The 18952-nt window shown below is 45.3% G+C and overlaps 1 protein-coding gene across 1 annotated transcript in view; it reads right to left on the bottom strand.

Moving 5' to 3' along the window:
* LOC306924990 (dynein axonemal heavy chain 11) overlaps nt 1-18952 on the bottom strand; it is a gene marked incomplete at both ends in the record, with an annotated part of 114158 nt that overhangs the window by 80936 nt on the left and 14270 nt on the right. Inside the window, 15 exons of the mRNA XM_079503670.1 lie at nt 2149-2382; nt 7116-7268; nt 8045-8171; nt 8264-8355; nt 9347-9571; nt 11553-11675; nt 11987-12109; nt 12944-13102; nt 13846-13929; nt 14380-14538; nt 14757-14843; nt 15485-15601; nt 16204-16426; nt 16843-17012; nt 17917-18174. Coding sequence (XP_079359796.1) covers nt 2149-2382; nt 7116-7268; nt 8045-8171; nt 8264-8355; nt 9347-9571; nt 11553-11675; nt 11987-12109; nt 12944-13102; nt 13846-13929; nt 14380-14538; nt 14757-14843; nt 15485-15601; nt 16204-16426; nt 16843-17012; nt 17917-18174 — 2334 coding nt within the window. The remainder of the gene's footprint in view (nt 1-2148; nt 2383-7115; nt 7269-8044; nt 8172-8263; nt 8356-9346; nt 9572-11552; nt 11676-11986; nt 12110-12943; nt 13103-13845; nt 13930-14379; nt 14539-14756; nt 14844-15484; nt 15602-16203; nt 16427-16842; nt 17013-17916; nt 18175-18952) is intronic.

Genomic DNA, 18952 nt, shown 5'->3' with positions numbered 1-18952 from the left:
AGTTTGATTACTCAGTGTAATTTCGAGAATAAACAAAACTTGAATGAACTTCCATTCATGCCATCAACAACGGAAGCAGGAGGCTAGCTGTCAGGGGGTGGGTGGTGAGGATGGTTGTAGTTGCACTTTGGTTGCACTTTGGTTGTAGTTACACTTTATATTTAATATTATCTGGATCTTGTGATAATGTACATATCTGTTCTTGTTTATGTATGTGTTTACTGTATGTACTGTGTTTTTAGAGGGTTTTTTTTTATCATCTGCCTTAAATTGAGTTGCCCAGATTGGGACATACAAATAAATGTGACCTTGACGTTGACACACTTCTCGAATATTTGATTGATTGAATGTAATCAATACAGCAACCACTAATAAAAAATAACCGGTAGTTGCAGCCCTAATATTGAAAGCTATGCAAAGAATAGTAGCCTGACGTGTTTACAGTGTGCCGAGCGAGGTTTCCTCATCCGTCCGACACGTGTATAACGTTTTAGAACCATTTGTTTCTGTCAGAAGTGACATTGCTTGCATTATGCAAGGTTACACATTCTTGTCTGTAGGCCAAATAGGCATGAACCTCATCATCAAAGGGTGTGCGTGTGTGTGCCACTGCCCCAATGTAATAATATGAACACAGTGTTCTGGACCCTCATAACATCACGTCAAATGAGAAGTAATCTCGCACACTCCCGTTTCCTCTTTTGACTAAAACACAAGTGGAGGGCCTGCATTTATCACCAGTTGGCCCATGACAGCAGATTCAATCAGTGCAGTAGTAGAGAGAGTTGGGGAGAGAGAGAGAGAGAGAGAGAGAGAGAGAGAGAGAGAGAGAGAGAGAGAGAGAGAGAGAGAGATTATTCAAACAGCGGGCCAAGGACATGCTAACCTTAAGTAGCGCTGATGAAACTGACAGCATTTATAATACACCAACTGTGAGCTCAGCCCCACAGCATGGCTAGTGAACCCCCAAAGCCTTCCACTCAGGTCACACTGACTGTGGGACAGAATGGAACAGGTGTGTGTGTGTGTGTGTGTGTGTGTGTGTGTGTGTGTGTGTGTGTGTGTGTGTGTGTGTGTGTGTGTGTGTGCGTGTGTGTGTGTGCGTGTGTGCGTGTGTGCGTGCGTGCGTGCGTGCGTGCGTGCGTGCGTGCGTGCGTGCGTGCGTGCGTGCGTGCGTGCGTGTGACCTGACAGCTGTACCCACCTCCACTGCAGGTGCATTTGGAGTATTTGGAGTAAACATAATACCGTCGTTGTGGGGCAGAAACCTCCTATCTCCATGTTTTAATTAATTTTTTATTTTTCATAAATCAACACCCTACTTGATCACACTACAGCGTCACACAAAAGCATTCAAAGTAGCAGATCCACAAGTTCGAAACGCACTACGATCTGCTACTTTTGCTATTTTTTTATTTGAATCCTGAATAGGAACAGTTTTGGACATACAAGGTTTCCACCCGAAAGAGATGATATCGTGGTCTGGGCTGCCGGGCCGTCTTGTCTTTTGTGGTTTATCCCTACAATTTATGCCTTTTGTGATTGATCCCTACAATTTATACATCTTGAAGTTGACAGCTTCAAAAAACGAAACAAAAAAGTGCTTCATAACAGCAACGTTTTGATTTGCAGTATTTCTTTTGCAAACATCACGTGTTTCTGTAAAACCAAGGTAGATCATTTTTTGTTCTTTCGAGTCAGAGTTTGAGATGAGAGTTGGCTAAATTGTTTTAGTTGTCCAGTTTACAGGACGTGTTACAACAGGATAACATGCAATTAATTTAACCACATGATCACTACATTTTGTGAAAATAGCAGATTTATAAGCTCAATCTACAAGCTTGGCTAAGAGGTTTTGTGTAATAAAGTACCTGAGGCCAAGTATACAGATCCCTGGGGAACCCTAGTCAACTTAGTATATACGTTTTATTAAAGCAGTAGTTCACCCAATTACATAAATTACACACTGCATGAAGCCTTGAATTAATGGATATTTTTAGTTGTTGCCACATTCCTAAGCCAATAATTTGCTGTCGGCAGAGTACTTGCGGAGCCTCCATTTAGACATTTATGGGTGAACCACTCCTTTACAGTAGTTGAAACAAATCTATAAAGACAATGTTTAAAAATAAATCCTCATAAAACCCACCTGTTTCTTATTGTAGTCTTTCAGAGCGGACTCGAAGCCTTCCTCCAGCCTCCCGAAGGCCAGGTCCATGTCGTTGCTCCACCAGACCTGAGAGCCGGTGAGGGCTACCTGGCCAGGGAAGTCCAGCACCCACTGCTCCCTTGGCCTGTCCTCGTACACACACACCGCCTCGGACAGCTGACCTCTGACACTGGCCCTCATGGCGCTCTCCAGCCGGGTCAGCCAGACCTCCACCTGATGCAAGGGCAAGGCAACGCGTTAACCAGTGGTGTAAAGTAACAAAGTGCATGCAAGTACTGTATTTTGAGGTATTTGTACTTTACTGGAGTTTTTCCAATTTCTAATAGTTTTACTTCTACATCTCATCTCAGAGGCAAATAGTGTACTTTTACTCCACTACAATTATTTGAAAACCTTAGTTACTTTGTAGATTTTAATTATCAGTACAAAACATACAGTAAGCACTTTCTTTGTTTGTTTTTTAAGTTTATACTTTTATACTATTTGACTTTATTTATATTTGTTTTCTCCCATAGAGAATATGGGATTTTATTACTCTGGCATACTTTGTCATAGAAACGTGATTTAAACTTTTAGCAAGCTCACACAACGTTGGGCTTTTTCGTGGTTCAAACGGAATTCAAATACGTTACACGTTTCTTCCGAAATCTACCAAACGAAGCTGTAGGCTTTTTAATGTTGACAATTCATGAGTGTGTTGTCAGAACTTTTATTTGCGACAGACCAAAACAGTAGCCTAATTTTTTCTGCATTCCAATGGTGATATGGCATAGTCACAGTGTTTCGTAAATTTGAATTTATTCACAGAGAGATTTCAGTACAGTGCAGCAACAGCAAGCCTTTTATCTGCATGTCGCGAGGCAGAATTGAGTTATGAATAATACACATTCCGGGGTTGGGGCTGGAAGTGTGCCTCTCGGAGTGTTTTTCCAAACGAACCATTAACGTACATTGTAAATACATACACTTTAATGGACTGTACCATTAAAGTGTATGTACCCTGTACAGATCCGCGCAAAACCCCGGACATCTGAAGGAATTTATAAAAAAACCCGGACAGCCCCCCAAAAGAGGACATGTCCGGGAAAAAGGGATCTATGGTCAGCCTGCCACAAACTGCAACATCCTCTCTCCTCCTCCCTTCCTCCTCTATTCTTCCAGGCTGTTCCATTCTTCATTGGATAATGTCTTCTCTCCTTTCAGTGTTTCAAACAGTCTTCTGTCTCGTCTCATGTCATGTCCCTCCCTGAGGTGTCCTGTGCCACTGACAGACCCGTCTTCTCTGGAGTCTGAAGGCCCAAAGTGTCTTCTGTTCCTCGTCACCACGTCTTCTACTTTCTCCATCATCTCTTTCACTTGTCCTGATTGATGCAGTCTAGTACATGGTATCTGTAGCCACATTTCTCCAGGATCCTCCTCAGAGGTTCTCCTTCAGACTATGTACTCCTCAACACATCTCTCGCCCAGCCAGAATCTCATTGTGAACAGAATCAGAGTGTCTCAAGACTCTGTCCCCCAGTAGCTCCATGTGTTCCTCTACTGATCTCCTGTCAGCTTCAGAGAAACTGGTGGAGACATCAACATTCACCAAGACACACACCGTGTAGAAGGACATATTTGATCTTCTGTGACGCAGGTGTAGTTGACCAGTCTGGACAGATCACCACACCCACATTTCTGTCAGCAACTCAGCTCTGTCTCATTCTGCCTGTTCAATCAGGAATATGAGGTGTACTGCATGTTAGTTATAATAATCAATGCGTGTGACTAGGAGGTTTTTAAATGACTATTCTGTAATAAATAAAGACACCCTCCTTGTCTAATAGCATCACAGAAACACCAATTACAGCAATGGACATGCAGGTACCTTCTGTAGACATCCCCAGTAGACATTCAGGGCATTCAGGTACCTGTCCTGAATGTCTTGAATGTCTACTGGGGTTGGACCATGACCTGAAGGTACAGGCTGTCTTCCAGGCAGGGGCCTGACGGGCTCACTCCAGCTCAGAGTTCTCCTGGTTGGATGGAGGAGCATCAGCATTCCAGAGGCTCTGTGAGTGGTTCTCCTGGCCGGGAGGAAGAGCAGCAGCAGCAGCCAGGCTGCTGAGGTAGTGGTGGATGTTGAGCATGGCTGCGTCCAGCAGAGAGTAAATGTCCTGGAGACACTGGAGCCTCTCCTCCTCAGACAGCCCCGTCAGAGGAGGAGTAGGCATGGACAACGTGGAGGGAGGAGCAGCCGGCGGCACATGGAGCAGCCACGACGGAGCTGGCGGGAAGGAGAAACCGGGGAAGCCGGGAGGGAGCGTCTCCCCCGCAGCAGCGGACGGGGTTTCCCCCGTGGCCTCCTCCGCGTCAGCAGCACCACCAATACCACCACCAGGGGGCGCTCCAGAAGAGAAGGGAGCCCAGACGGGGAACAAGGTGACGGGAGGAAAGCCAGGCGGCGGCAGCGGCATTCCAGGAGCCGCCACGATAGCAGGGGGCGTGGCGAACGCTTCGGCCGAGGTTTGAGCGCGGTAATGGGGAGCCGCCGTGTGAAGCACGTCGGCACGGCAGATGGGACAGGTGCGCTGCCTCTGGAACCAGGAGCGCAGGCAGCCGCCATGGAAAATGTGGCCGCAGGGCAGCTTCTTGGCTCCGCCCACTGCCGGCGCCATCTCCTCCCGACACACCACGCACGTGCCGTCGGCAGCCCGCAGGTCGGCCGCCGTGGCGTCGGGGTACGCGGCGTTCATGTGGCGCACGGCGCGCCGCGACATCACCACGTCTGTGGCGGCCCTCCGCAGCGCCCGCAGCGCCAGGTAGAGCGGCCGCGTGGCGAATAGCGGGAAGCTGTGCGCCCAGAGCATGATGCAGATAAAGGCGAGGTGCAGCAGCGCCGTCACGCCGCCCGTCACCAGCTCCGTGTAAAGCATGTAGACCGCCTTGTCGTGCCAGGAGGACGCGGACGCCCCCTGGTGGCCGCCACGCAGCTCGGCGCTGTGCAGCAGGTACTTGACCAGCGTGGTCAGCGCCATGGTCAGCAGCACGGCGTACTCCAGGCCGAACACCAGCTGCACCGACGGCCCGCGGCTCGCCACGCTGCGCCAGGCGTGCCGCACGAACAGCACGTCCAGCGTGGCCAGCAGGGACAGCAGCGAGCGCACGCGCAGGTGGAACAGTGGCGACGCGGCGTCGCGCGGGCTGCGCTCCATCGTGTCCACGCGGTCCTCGGCCAGCCAATGGAAGCACTTGAGGAACAGCAGCAGCGTGAAGAGTGCCACGAAGCGCGGCGACGCGTCGTCACGGAACACCGTGAACGCCACGCACGTCTCGGTGACGGCGTAGCCGCAGCGCTCCACCAGGCGCTCCGTCTCGGCGGTGCGCAGCGAGCCAAAGAACACGCCGCGGAGGAGGCGGCCCAGCAGGTAGAGCAGCACCGCCCCCTGCAGGTAGAGCACGGCCATACTGGGGCTGCTGCGGCCCAGGTACACCACGGCGGGGTAGAACTGCTGCTTGAGGATGTAGGCGTGGGCCACCACCGCCCCCGTCAGGGCCAGGCTGGTGGCCGTGACCAAGGCCGCTCGCACCATAGCTCTGGGAAACTCACCTGACGGTAGCAGATGTCGGGTAAAAATTTATGATTTTCAGGGCAAATACAACGACACAGGGGGGTTGGTCAGTTATGTGAGGAGGTAGCAGGGGGTGCACACGGCCAAATAAGTTTGGGAACCTGCTCGCTGTCTTCAGTGTCTTATAGGATCAGAATCTTATTCAGTGTCCTACAGGAGACTGCCAGTGTCTTGAGGCAATCCAGTTCTATGTCAGGGTCTTACAGGATCAGTATCTCAGAGAGTCCAGTTCGACATCAGGGATGTGTCCTAGGCTTCCGGGCGGTCGATATTATGTTCCATTTGGACCGTTCAACATGTGTTCGAGCCTCTCAGCCAGTCAGTCTGTCTGTCTGTCTGTCTTCGACACGTATAATTCTGTATATCTGACGGTCTGTGTATGCCCTGTTTCTCTGTGTGTGTATTTGTCTCGCACAGTATACCCAAATATGGAAATGGCTGTGGTCATAGCAGTGACATCATGGCTGCAGATTGGCCTCCAATACTAGTAAGATTTCAGCCCTTCCCTCATTAGTACCATTATTACCATGAAATTATGAACACGTATTGTGCCCAGGACGTCCCCACACATCTTTATAATTACACCCGTAGGAGGCCCAGGACATCTAGAGACGTATTTAGAAAACGCGACTGCTAAAATCCATTTTGTACAGCGTCCGTTGCTAGGCCCACGCCTTGCTCAGAGCTCCCGGATATGTTTTGCGCATGTGTGCAGCGATTCACTTCCTTGTTTACGGGCCGACAAAACTTGCTATTATTGAGGGATGCTAGACCCTCCAATGTCCGGATTTGATGGTGTGTGTAAACATACCTTGTCCTAACACAAACATTAAATGCCATTGATAATGAATGGCCAGTTTTGAGTGTTTGTCTAAACAACAACATTGCGTAAACACAAAAATTGAAGACGAAGGTGGGGACGCAAATTCTGATTGGCCGGAATGAGATGATGTATGATGATGTACGATGATAAGAGCGCCCCTCACTTTACACAAGTGTGATTTTCTCTAAATTCCATTTTCATCCATAGGGGCGCCGCAAATGCGAAAAAGTTAACCGTTTGTTGCAAACCCTACGAATTACTTTCACATGCTCACAGGTGTGCACACCAAAATGAGTGTCAGGGGCATATAGCGATTGGGACAACCACACTTTGCAATCTCCCCAGAATTGCATCTTTCTAGTTTGTAATCGTGATAGTATGTGCGATACCAGTGCACAACAATGTACTGTATACCAGTCCCTTTAGATAGAGACGAGAGTACACTTTTCTTCAACACTTTCTACTGTACCAGTGAATTTCGGAGGCTCTGATATTGAATGTTTGAATCTTACCGGACCATGGCAGGGACACTCGGTCTGGAACGGGACATATTCTCTCTCTTTGCTGTACATGCCGACTGCGACATCACCCATGTCCCCATGATCGCCCTCTGAGAACTCCACGTCACACATGCTGTCAAACAGTTTGGAGAGGTGGCATGTGATCTGCAAATGACATCACACGGTTCAATTTACACAAGATGTATAATCAGCATAATTCATAAAGTTAAAGGTTCTACATGTTAAATAGCTCTATATTGCCATAGCAATCATTGCTATAGATACTGTGTTCACTAACAGAGTTAGGGTTAGGGTCTCCCCCTTTCTCCAGCTCTTTACTAAACAGAAAATACTTCTTCTGGTCAGGATGGCAATTTCATCCAATCAGGAGAGAGAACTCATACAGGAACAGGACACAGGATAAACAAGTCAAATGGAACTTGTGAAACAAAATAAATGAACAGACACATTTGGAACTGGGATAAAAGCTGATGAATTATCTTTGCAGGGTCCTCTCATAAACATTTATTTTCTGCTTAATAAAGAGCTGCAGAGACGAGGGAAACCCTGTTATCGAACAAACTATCTATAGCAATGATAACAGAATATAGTCCTGTAACCTTTAAACAATTTTGTTTTAACAAAGAAATATCACTTGTCTCAAGGAAACCTTAATATGTACCTAATAAAATCACACCCATGTGAACTGAGTGGTGTAAGGTCTTATATAGCCTGATCAGCTGTGGTCTGACGTAATGTCTGACGTAATGAAATCACACCCGGGTGAACTGGGTGACCGTAGCAACCATGCTCATGTTTTCTGCACAGACAGACAGACAGACAGACAGACAGACTAACAAAGCCAGTTGTAGGAGTGGTTTACACCACTCAAAAATAGTGACCTGGGATAAAAAAGGTCCCAGTGTGTGTGGTGGACATACCGCTCTGGGACGACTGCCCTTAGACAGGATGTCCAGTAGGTCTGCTGAAGACACAAAGTAGAAGCGAGGGAAGGCCAGTCTCTTTGTCTCCAGATACTCCGCCAGAGCCTTTTCGCACAGCGCCAGTCTGTAAAATACACACAATGTTTCCGCAGTCAGCATAAAATGTAACGCTGCCTATCACTTATATTCATCATCAGGTGAACGTTAACCATCAACCTTTTCTGTAGATCCTCCAGCTTCTCAAATAGATGCCGTTTGTTGGTGGCCTCAATGACGTTCTTGGTCTTGGCACTGTCCAACATCAGCTCCTATAAGCAAATACAGTCACATTTCAGTAGAAATGTGAGTAGAAATGTCATTTCAGTAGAAATGTGACTGTACAAGTGGGTTAGCATGTATAATAATCATGTATCAATATAAATAACTATTATAGTTTTTTTCCCCCCTCTATTAAATGTCAATCTATCTACATATTCTTGTCTTTGGTATGCAGCCTATAATTTGGGGTGTGATTTGAATGAAGCGTCATACAAGCGTTCAGTATAAAGATAGTTCACCTTTCAGCTTGGTACGCCCAAGGTCACACAGCCTAGGACATAGTCTCATGAGCCAGACTGTTGAATCCCACAATTTTAAAATGCTTCTGTCATACTGTACAATCTGGAGCAACGCCTCCTGCCTGCTTCCGTTCCATCTTTACAGTTGCACAAATTTGTAATATATATATATATATATATATATTTTTTTCCAATGTATTATAAATCAAAATAATCAAAGCAAATACAGCTAGCTGTATCAGAAATGAAAATTCAATATAAAGATATTTAATAACTGGAAATGACGAACAGATGACACCTTCCGTTCTCAGACTATATAGCATTCGGAGATTAGGGAATAGTTGTCAGGTTATGCGAGACTACACAGGACTGGACACAAAGACAGACACACAAACAGGATCAGGTACAATATCCCAACCACGTATCACTCAGGTAAACACTGAAAAATGCTTAAATCGTTGCCGTCTTAAATCAATGCTATTGAACACTCTTTACGTCTGTAAGTATACAAAAGGTGCTTCTGAAAAAAATAAACAGTTAAGTCTTTGTCCCTCAACCTGTCCAATGTCCACCCCCTCTCCCTCTCTCATGCAAGTACAGTATCTGACAATATAAATTATAAACTCACAAAACCATCTTTGATGAGGCAGTATTGCTTTGTTTAAAAAAATATATAAGGTTTTCTTAATTTCCTGAAAAATGTAGCTGGTTTCTGCCCGACAGCAGAGAAATGAGAGCTGACCTGAAAGGCGGCGTCTATGTCCTGGAACCTGCGTGCGTCGGTGGGCAGCTGCAGGCGGATGTCGTCACAGCCCATGAAGATGCTGTGCAGGTGGAGCCAGGTCCTCTGGACCTCCATCCACACCATCAGCACCGAGTCAGCCACCGTCAGCCGTCTCTGCAGCCCCGACACCTCCAGCAGGAAGTGGGCCACGTGCTTACTCTGAGAGACGCCCTGCAGCTGCACCTGGAACACAACAATATCCTTTCAGTCAGATAACGCACGGATAGATTGAGCATACACTCAAAGATGAATACAATCTAAATCGTTTTTCTGCCTTACTCCTATAGATTATGTCCAAAATCAAAGTTGGTACACCGGAGAACTATATGGTGGTGGATGATGATGCACAGTAATTGGCTGAGGCAATCAGGATGCCTGCCAAAAAAGATAGTAGTGTGTGTACTGTACACACAACAACCAGGCATTCGATCCAGAAACACTCAAACAACTGGTGGTTCAGACGAGAGAGAGAGAGAAAACTCTTCACCAACAGAAGCTATGACAGATGTTTCACAGATATAGTGAATTCCATATACTTTTCTCATTGACATGCTGTACTATTGGAGACGGGGAGAAACAGTGGGGGAGGTAGGGAAACATTCTTTCTGTTTGCACAAAGGAGCAGACAGTGGAAGAGGCAACACTTTTAATTGCCGGCTGAGACCGTCGGTGTGTGTGCTGTACTCGTACAAAGACCATGGCTGTACAACAATGTCCTGCGTCCCGAAGCAGCCATAAATCAGAGGCCTCAATAGGGACCTCTCCGTGGTCTCAGGAGTGTTGTTAGACAGTCAGACAGGACGGGTCAGGACAGGACAGCCCCTCACTGCACTCTCATCTCATCTCCATTCATACTCAGCAACACTGAATTAAGATTTAGATGTCTTTACTCACAGCTATGGATTAGTGTTTCCCAAAGGGGATCCCGGGCCCCCCTTTGGCACAGAGTGCACCAAAGGCGTGAGGCCTCGTCTGTTTGGAGGCAGTCCAAACCGGGAAAGCATCTGCGTCATTTTTTATTTTAGTCATATATCGTATAGCAGAGGTCCTCAACTAGAAATGCTGAAGGTCCACTAATAATTTTTTTAAAAGACTAAGGTCCGGTCCCATGCCACGCAGCCCGAGCCACGCAGCGGCCAGCGGAGAGCGGGGCTCTATATTTTTAAGTACAGTCACACCAAGACAAGCTTATACAAATCGGATCCCCTCCCAACCAACCAATACTGGGGTGCAGAGTATGGAAATAAAATGTTTCACAAATATTCCCCTCCAAAACTTCACAGCAAATGAGAGGTATTGTGTTGAGGCACAAAGAACACTTTTATTTTGTCAAGTTAAAAAAAAAAGAAAAAAGAAAAAGGGTCCACAGAGAGGTGGTCCGCGGTACGGTCATGGACCGCGGTCCGCCTATTGAGGACCCCTGGTATATAGAAACATATGTTATTCAGAAAACTCTTTCACTTTGTGCCGCACTGCGAGCTTGTACATTTGCTATTTTTGAAAAATCTTCTCTTCTGGGGGTCGCTGGCACTAAACATTTTCAGATGGTGGGTCTACGGCCAAATATACTATAAATGTGGGGGTCCTCCTTGGCAGGAAAACTCAAAAGTTTAGAATATGAAGATGAGAGGTTTCTGCCCGACAGCGACGATATGTACCTGACAATTGTTGTTAAAAATGCAGTTCTATGTAGATGCCAGTTATAGGCTACTCCATAATGGAATACAGCAGCCACATAGTGGGTTACAATGAGGGCAATTAGATTAATTGCATGCAATTATAATGATACATGTTTTCACCTCCATGAAGGAGGAATCCATGATCGTGCACCTTTAATCCTATGGATGGATGTATAGCTTTATGCTCATCACCCCTCCCCTAATTTGCACTGCAGTAATCTGATCCTAGGTCAGCTTAATCATCACACATCACTTTCAGAATCACTTTCACACATCACATCATAAGACATGGACCAGAACCCATATGGGTATTGGGTATTTCTGGTTTGGGTGGACCTTTGAAGACCTCTAATAACAGGAAAAAGAAAGAAAGAAATTAAGAAAGAACAAAACGAAAGAAAGAAAGAAAGAAAGAAAGAAAGAAAGAAAGAAAGAAAGAAAGAAAGAAAGAACCTTAAATGTAGGCTAAAATAAATGTACAGTACCTGGTGATCCTCAAGTGTCTCGATAAGATCCTCATCACATCTAAGAAGAGGCAGAGATGTTTGGATGTGGTCTTCATAGCAGAACTCCATCGTCGCCCATGTTTGACTGATCTCCATTATAACCTGAAATGAAACCGTAGTCACCGTAGCACTGCTGACACAGCAATAACCATCTATACTGTAGTGTAAATTGAAGTTTTATTGAGATCCATGTTCATATAATTGACAGGGTCCTGGTTTGATGTTGGTGCTTTTGTCATTTGCATCCTCTTCCACCATGGTACAGAATATTTGAACATATCTTACGCATGGCTCTCAGATCATGATGAATACTTTTTCAATTAAGTGCATTATCCTCTGCATTATCCGCTTCAGAGACACAACTCGATCAAACAGAAGATTCAGACAAGCATTATTTAGCGAACTCTCTGGACCTTCTCTATGGCCATCTCCTTGACAGCCTTATCGACCACGTTGCGAACTTCCTCTTCATACAGATGCAGCCGCAGAGCCAGGAGGTCCTCCAAGGTGGTGCTATCCGTCATGGTGAAGTCCACCTACAGAAGAAGAAGGAGCGAAAACGAAGATGGTTCATTTATGAAGATAGACCATCCCAATTGGAGCCACTAGAGGCAAAATGGTACACAAATCCTACAAAAGGTCTCCTAAGTGGGCCGTCTTTACTGGTGCTAGATCCCGCAAGAGTGTGTTGCTGGGACAGGGAAAGGTCGATAATAAAGTTTATTTTCTCCGGATTTGTCTCTCCGACAATCTTTGGAAAATTGTGTGGCTTGTGACGATCGGGTCCAATATTTAGTTCAGTGACCATGGGGCTAAAGAATCGTTCACTCTTCCATTAGAAATAATAGGCTCCAACCTGCTTCCGGCCTCTTAAAAAGGCGACCACCTACTTCACCATATGCGAAATAAACCAAAGATGGCAAAAATCACCACAAGGTGCCAGACTCTCATGACAGAAAATTGATCTGATACATGGGGTGACCAAGGCAGTCCCTTGGTGCCGCCACTGCCTTGGCAAATGCCAGGATCAAACTTCTCCCCTATACAATATACATAGTAATACAGTCAAGCCCCTATAGCACTGAGGGACCCCCCTGAGTCTATACATTTATAGAAGGATGATTGTTATTGCAAACATGTAACTTTATAATGTTGCGTGACATACGTACCTTGCTATACGGTAGTTGTTAAAATAGTGCTGCTTTAAACACTATATACTTCCTTCCCCAGCCCCCCAGGGGTCTGTACTGGGCCCCCTCCTTGTTTTCCCTCTTACACCAAATCTCTTGTAGATCGGCTTACTTTTGCCAAATGTTCGCCCATTATGAACGTATGACATGCCCAGAATTGCAGTTCATGTGTTTAATCACCTTAGTGGTTCTAATTAGCTGCACCCAGTGGCGCTGGCGTATTGCCAGGTTCTGCAGCTCGCTCACGGCCCTCAGTGACGTCAGCAGGTTCTTCACATACAGGTCCAAGCCACAGTACACATCCCACGTGCGCGCCTCCTTGTCAAGCCTCCTCATGTCCTGCACGCAAACAGAAGGAAGGTAAACACAACGAACCGTGTCATCTGTTCCCAACAGCAGCAGTGACACAAGACGGCAGGAGAGATTAGAGCCAGACCGATGATGGCAGCTTGTTGGCAATACCGATTACCGCTGGTTTTTGGGGTTTTTTACCAATATTTTGTCAAACATTTTCGAATCAATATGACAAATTTGATTAGTTTATATTTGAGAACATTTAACAAACAAATAAATGTTTAAAATACTTTTAAACATTTATTCAAAACGGGCCAATCCTTCAAACTTTGAAAGCCAATGTAAGCCAATTAGGATGGAATATGAAATATCGGACAGATCCGTCTTGAACACATGACTATAGAGATAGTGTGTAACGATTTGCGGGATTTTTGGACAGAATCTGGAGGAGTAATATAAAACAAATTGTTTTTCAAAAGTCGGCCTCCTGGTGGCGCTATAACAGAATTTATAGCAGAGGTTCATTGTTGGCATCCAAGGAGTGTGTGTGCAAAATGTGGCATCGACCGGGTTTACGGTGCCGGAGATTAGCTGGTAACAGACGGACGGACAGACACACACACGGACGGAGTGCAAAACATACTCTCTCCCCATGCCTTCGGCCTGGTGGAGACAAAAATAAAGGGACCCATAAAAATGTGTCTGCGACCCACAAATGGGTCCTGGGACCCATTGTTTGGGAATCAGTGCTCTATAGGAGAGGTGGCGTGATGCGTCAGGGAGCTCACCTTGGCAAAGCGCCTCAGCTCCGTGTCCATCTGGCTCACGTTGATGAGCCTCCATGTGGTCATTGTCCAGAGCCCCACACTGCTCTGCACAGATAAAGACACACACGAGGTGAGGTGAATGTGTGTGTGAGTGGCTAATGAGGACATTTAGAGGCTGCACGGAATGCCCTGAATGAATGAAAGTGTCCACGGATGGAGAGGAGCAAACAAGGTAATTGTGGATAGCGGTGCTGAAGGGTGTAAACCTTGTACTCGTATGTCCAAACGAACCTGTGGCCCATCTATCCAATATAGTTATTATAGTGATGAACAGTACAGGCAATGGATAATGCAGATTGTTTCAAAAATAAATAAACGGACAAGAAATGTGTGGTCAGAACAACCACAACAACTGTTTTCCCAGGCTCCCATATAGTATTATTATATTCGCATACAAGAGCACTCGCCCCAAAACCCGCTCGCCCTGGGTCAAGCCTTCCGATTACCATATATGCGTATGCAGAAATATATATATATTTTGCCATTAGCGCTCACATGCACATATGTGACAAGGTCCCAGAGTTCCTTGAGGATGACGATCTCTCGTCGGCAGAGTTTGATGTCTCTGTAGTCTGGGATGGACACCTCAAACAGGTTGGTGGACTCCTGCAGCGCAGAAACCTCCTCCTCCAGACACTGGATCTGCTTCTCAGCCTATAGGATACAGAACATCTGGAGGTTACAGACGTAACGGTTATATAACAACAAGCAAGGTGGCTCGCTACCTTGTGCTTAATATAACCACAATGTTATATACCACTGTTTCTCAAACACGGGGCTCTAGATGTGGGTCATGAAAAGGTTTTAGAACTGCTATACAACACATTATTTTAAATGTGAAATCATGGGAGAACACATTGTGTAAAACATACTTTCTCCAGGCTGAGGTAGGGATGCACAGCAGTATAAGTGAAGGGGGCTTCACGTCTGAACTTCTCCCTGAATTCACTCTGTTTCACCTGCAGGGTGACAGATATAAACGCACTAGATGAATGCAATATCAGAAATGAGAGAGAAAATAAGTTAAAAGTTAAAACACATCCCAACAAACATTTACAGGTGCTGAGAAGGAAGAGAAGTCTGCACACTAGCCCTCATTTGTCAAAGTGTACAAACCAGCATATTTTTTAGCCCAGGAATTAGCTTACGCCCACGTCCACGTGAGATTTATCAAGCAGGTGTACCCTGTCAATTTTAGCAGGAGATTTGTCTGCTGTTGATAAAATGTGGCGCAGCCTCACTCGAGTCACTCCACCTGTTTTTCGACACAGGTGTTGATGCATCAACAATTGTTTGTCTTTGTACATAATGTATTGTATTATTTATTAGTTTTATACATTTTGGAGTGAATACACATGTTTAGATGCCTGTGTCAGACGATGCTGCTCCGCATGTCTACGATGGATCTATCTATCAATTCACGATGGCATGATGCTGAAAATGCCGACAATTGCTGTGATCTCGCCGTACGCCCATTTCTTGGTGGGTCTACACTATTTTGATAAATGAGGGCCACTGTGTCGTAGCTCCCAGTAGAGGAACAGAGTTACCTCAAACGCCATGCACTGTGTCATAGCTCCCAGTAGAGGAACAGAGTTACCTCAAACGCCATGCACTGTCGTCGTAGAACCATGACTTCTGCGTTTTGCAGCGGAGCCACGTCGTGCCTCACTGCCAGCGCCAGTTTCTTAGCTGCACTCCATTTTTCCGGTAGGTCCTAATGAGAATATGAATTCTTGTTTTATCAAGCTGTTCATTTGGTGATGCCTCATTCACATAGGTTGATTCTTCTATTGGCAGTGAAAATATGCACTTGTTTAAAAAAATGATTATGGTTTCCCGGTGTCCTGTGCAAGTGCTACATTTATACCATTGAGCTAATAGAGCCTGCCTGCTTGCTCAGGGGATAAATTGAATCTTGACCATCAAGTCAAAATTTGTGTCAGATTCTGTGTCTATAGGTGAGTCGTGACCTTTGAACACGATCTAAATGTCTCAACAGAAGAGCAGAGAGACAAAAGAATCTCTCCAAAGAGCAGGGGGAAAGAATAATAATAATAAAGATTGTATAAGTTATATCGTATTTACTATTTAACATACTCTTCCGTACAGACTGGACAAAATTACATTTGATCAATTAAAGTTACATAGTGCTGCTTTAATCACACAAAATGAACACTCATGGATTGTAAGGACCTTTAGTCTGAAAACACATGCAGTAAAATAAATATATATAATAATATAATAAGTATCCTAAATGTGTGTGCAATGTAAATACTGTTGTCAGTACATATCAACCCCATGGCTGTTCATCCTTACCTCCAGCTGGGAGTACACATGCTCAGGTATTCTCTCTCCGTATCTCTCCAGCAGGGTCAGAGTGGCGTTGAGGGGCTCAAACATCACGTCTGTGCTCGTCTGGCGGTCTCTGACGGCCAGTAGGTGACCCATGACCTCCACCAGGCCACGGTGGTCCCCTGTAGACACGGGCCGGTGCAGCCCTTCCACCGTGGAGCCAACAAACTGCTCCAAACCATCCAGGCTTTGGGGGAATGAATGGTGAACCATGCATTACCGTGGGAACAGGTCAAGTGTGTGTGCTGCCTGCTATTGCTAAAAATCAACAAGCATTCAAAATATAATTTGGAGGAATTAATCGGACCCAAAATTCTGCAATAAATATGTCTTGCTCTGGTGGTAAATAAATGACGATCGGTGCATTATATAGCACTTTTATCCAAGGCGCTTTACATACATTGTGCATTACACATTCAGCCATTCACACACATCCACACACCGATGGCGGAGGAAACCATGCAAGGCAACAACCTGCTCCTATGGAGCAATTAGGGGTTTAGACTCTTGCTCAACTTTGACACTAACTCTGGGGGAGCCCTGGATCTAACAAGCCGCTCTACCTCCTGAGCCACGAGAAGAAGCATGCGTAACTAGCAGTACCTGTCAGTGACGTAGGTCATGAGATGCTCTTTGAACAGCCAGCTCCACCTCTTGATGATGTTGAGGAGACTGAGCTTGAAGGTCTTGGTGTCCACTCTGAACCAGCCGTCAAACACCCTGCAGTCCTGCAGCCTGGACACCTCCGTGTACATCTCCTCATAGTAGTCTATCTGTAGAACCATCATCACAGTAATCTATCTATAAAACCATAACACTTCAGTGTACATCTCCTCATAAGTAGTCTATCAACATTTGTTTTACTTAAAGATGGAATGCCGTGATTTTTTCCCCCCTAAGGAAGACTCTGAACCCCCTAACTGCTCTCAGAGCGCTGTAGAATGGCTACTAGTAGTTATAGGATGGGAAAATGCTGGGCATGTAACGATTCGCTCAACTCTCGACGATGCGATTCGAATCACGATACAATTTTCACAAAGATTGTTTTCCTAATTTTATTTCTCTTACACAAATCCAGTATTTTCTTTCTCTCTAAATGTTCTTCTCTTATCCTTTTTTCTTTTGTTTTTCTTATAATTTTTATCCCACGATTTTGTAACCCATTTTTTCACCCAGTGTCAATTATCTAATGTAATCCTGGGCTCTACACTTCCTCCGCCAACCTGGGGAGAGCAACAAACCTCAGACCTCATGCTTCCTTCTATGCATGAATCCTAATTCTATGCATGAATCCAAGCCGCTTCTTCACCTGACAGGGGGGAGTTTCCCCGGTTGGACGTAGCGCGTGGAAGGAACACGTTATTCCAACCAGTTCCTTTCCCGTCCATCAGGCTGGCCAGGGGGAGGCAGTTTAGAGACCAGGATTACTTATCCTCTTTTCAATACAGTAGTAAATGGCTGGAAAATATTTTTTATTTTTAATCAATTATCTTACAAAGATCCTGTATTTTCATATTATATTTAATCCAATTGCCACCAGTTTGAATACATTTTAAGCGATTTACGATTATGTCGTTATATGCCTAGTAAATGCAGAGGAAAAGTTCACGTACAGTATGTGCATACATATACAGTATATACAGTATAGTGACAAAAACATATTGTTCGAAGTTTCACCTGTTCTTTGAACTGGTCGATTGTAGGAGGGGCTTCTGGGATGGCCTGGGGTTGGAGGGGGGCCTCCATCTCCTCTGTGGTCAGCACCTGTCCATACAGGAGGAACTGTCGCAGCACCTCCGCCCGGTCCTCCATCCACAGGTGGGTGTAGCAGGAGAAGGTGGTCTGGTACTGCTGCGCTTTGCTCAGGACGCTCTCCACACGCTCCATCACCTCCTGCCTCAGGTCCACCAGGTCCAGCATGTCCTCCATCTCAGCCTGGAACCATCATGATTCAAATTATCGATTAATTCATTAATTGATAGCTTTATCGATCGATTAACCGGTTAGTTGATAAGCTGTTTTGGGTTTTTTTTTCTAAATCTGAGAATCTTAATTTCCCTCAATAATGTCTATAGCAAAACTGTCAGAAAAACAGTTCTCAGTTCCTCAATAATGTCTAAAATCTACATTATTCTGATATACAGAAAGAATACAAATGTCATATTATAGTCCTTAATCAATTCTTTATTTGACAATTTGAGATACGGGGCCAGGCAATGGCATCTTTTATGAGGAATCAAATTAAATTAAAAGTCTTGTCTGTCATATCACATGCAAAAGCAGAGATGTTTCTGTGTCTACCAAGGTGGGGGGGGATTTTCCACATGTACGTTCCTGGACCTCCACCCAAGATAGAACCGCATAATTATTTTATTTTTTTTAAAGTTAACTGTTGAGTTTAATTGAAGCATTTCTTAACGGCGATTACTCGATCTTCGATTAATTGTTAACATCCCTAGTGCAGAGTAGTCTTAGCCTGGGTTCCAGCCTGATTCGCTGCGTTCCGCGGATCTGAAAATGGCACTGCGCTAATCAGTATGGACAGAGGTTACGTTATGTGTTACGTAGCCACGTTGTTTCTGATACGTCATCAGCCAGCGCCACACTTTCCATGCTTCTCACTGTTGACAAAAATAGCGCCGTTCACGACTTGAGAGTAAAGACCTACTGTAAAAAGTAAACGATTCAGTAGTCCACTGTCAGATTCACTGAG

This window comes from Electrona antarctica (genome assembly GCF_951216825.1).
Source record: "Electrona antarctica genome assembly, chromosome: 6".
In the NCBI taxonomy this organism is placed as follows: Eukaryota; Metazoa; Chordata; class Actinopteri; order Myctophiformes; family Myctophidae; genus Electrona; species Electrona antarctica.
This window is presented reverse-complemented; position numbering and strand designations above follow the sequence as displayed.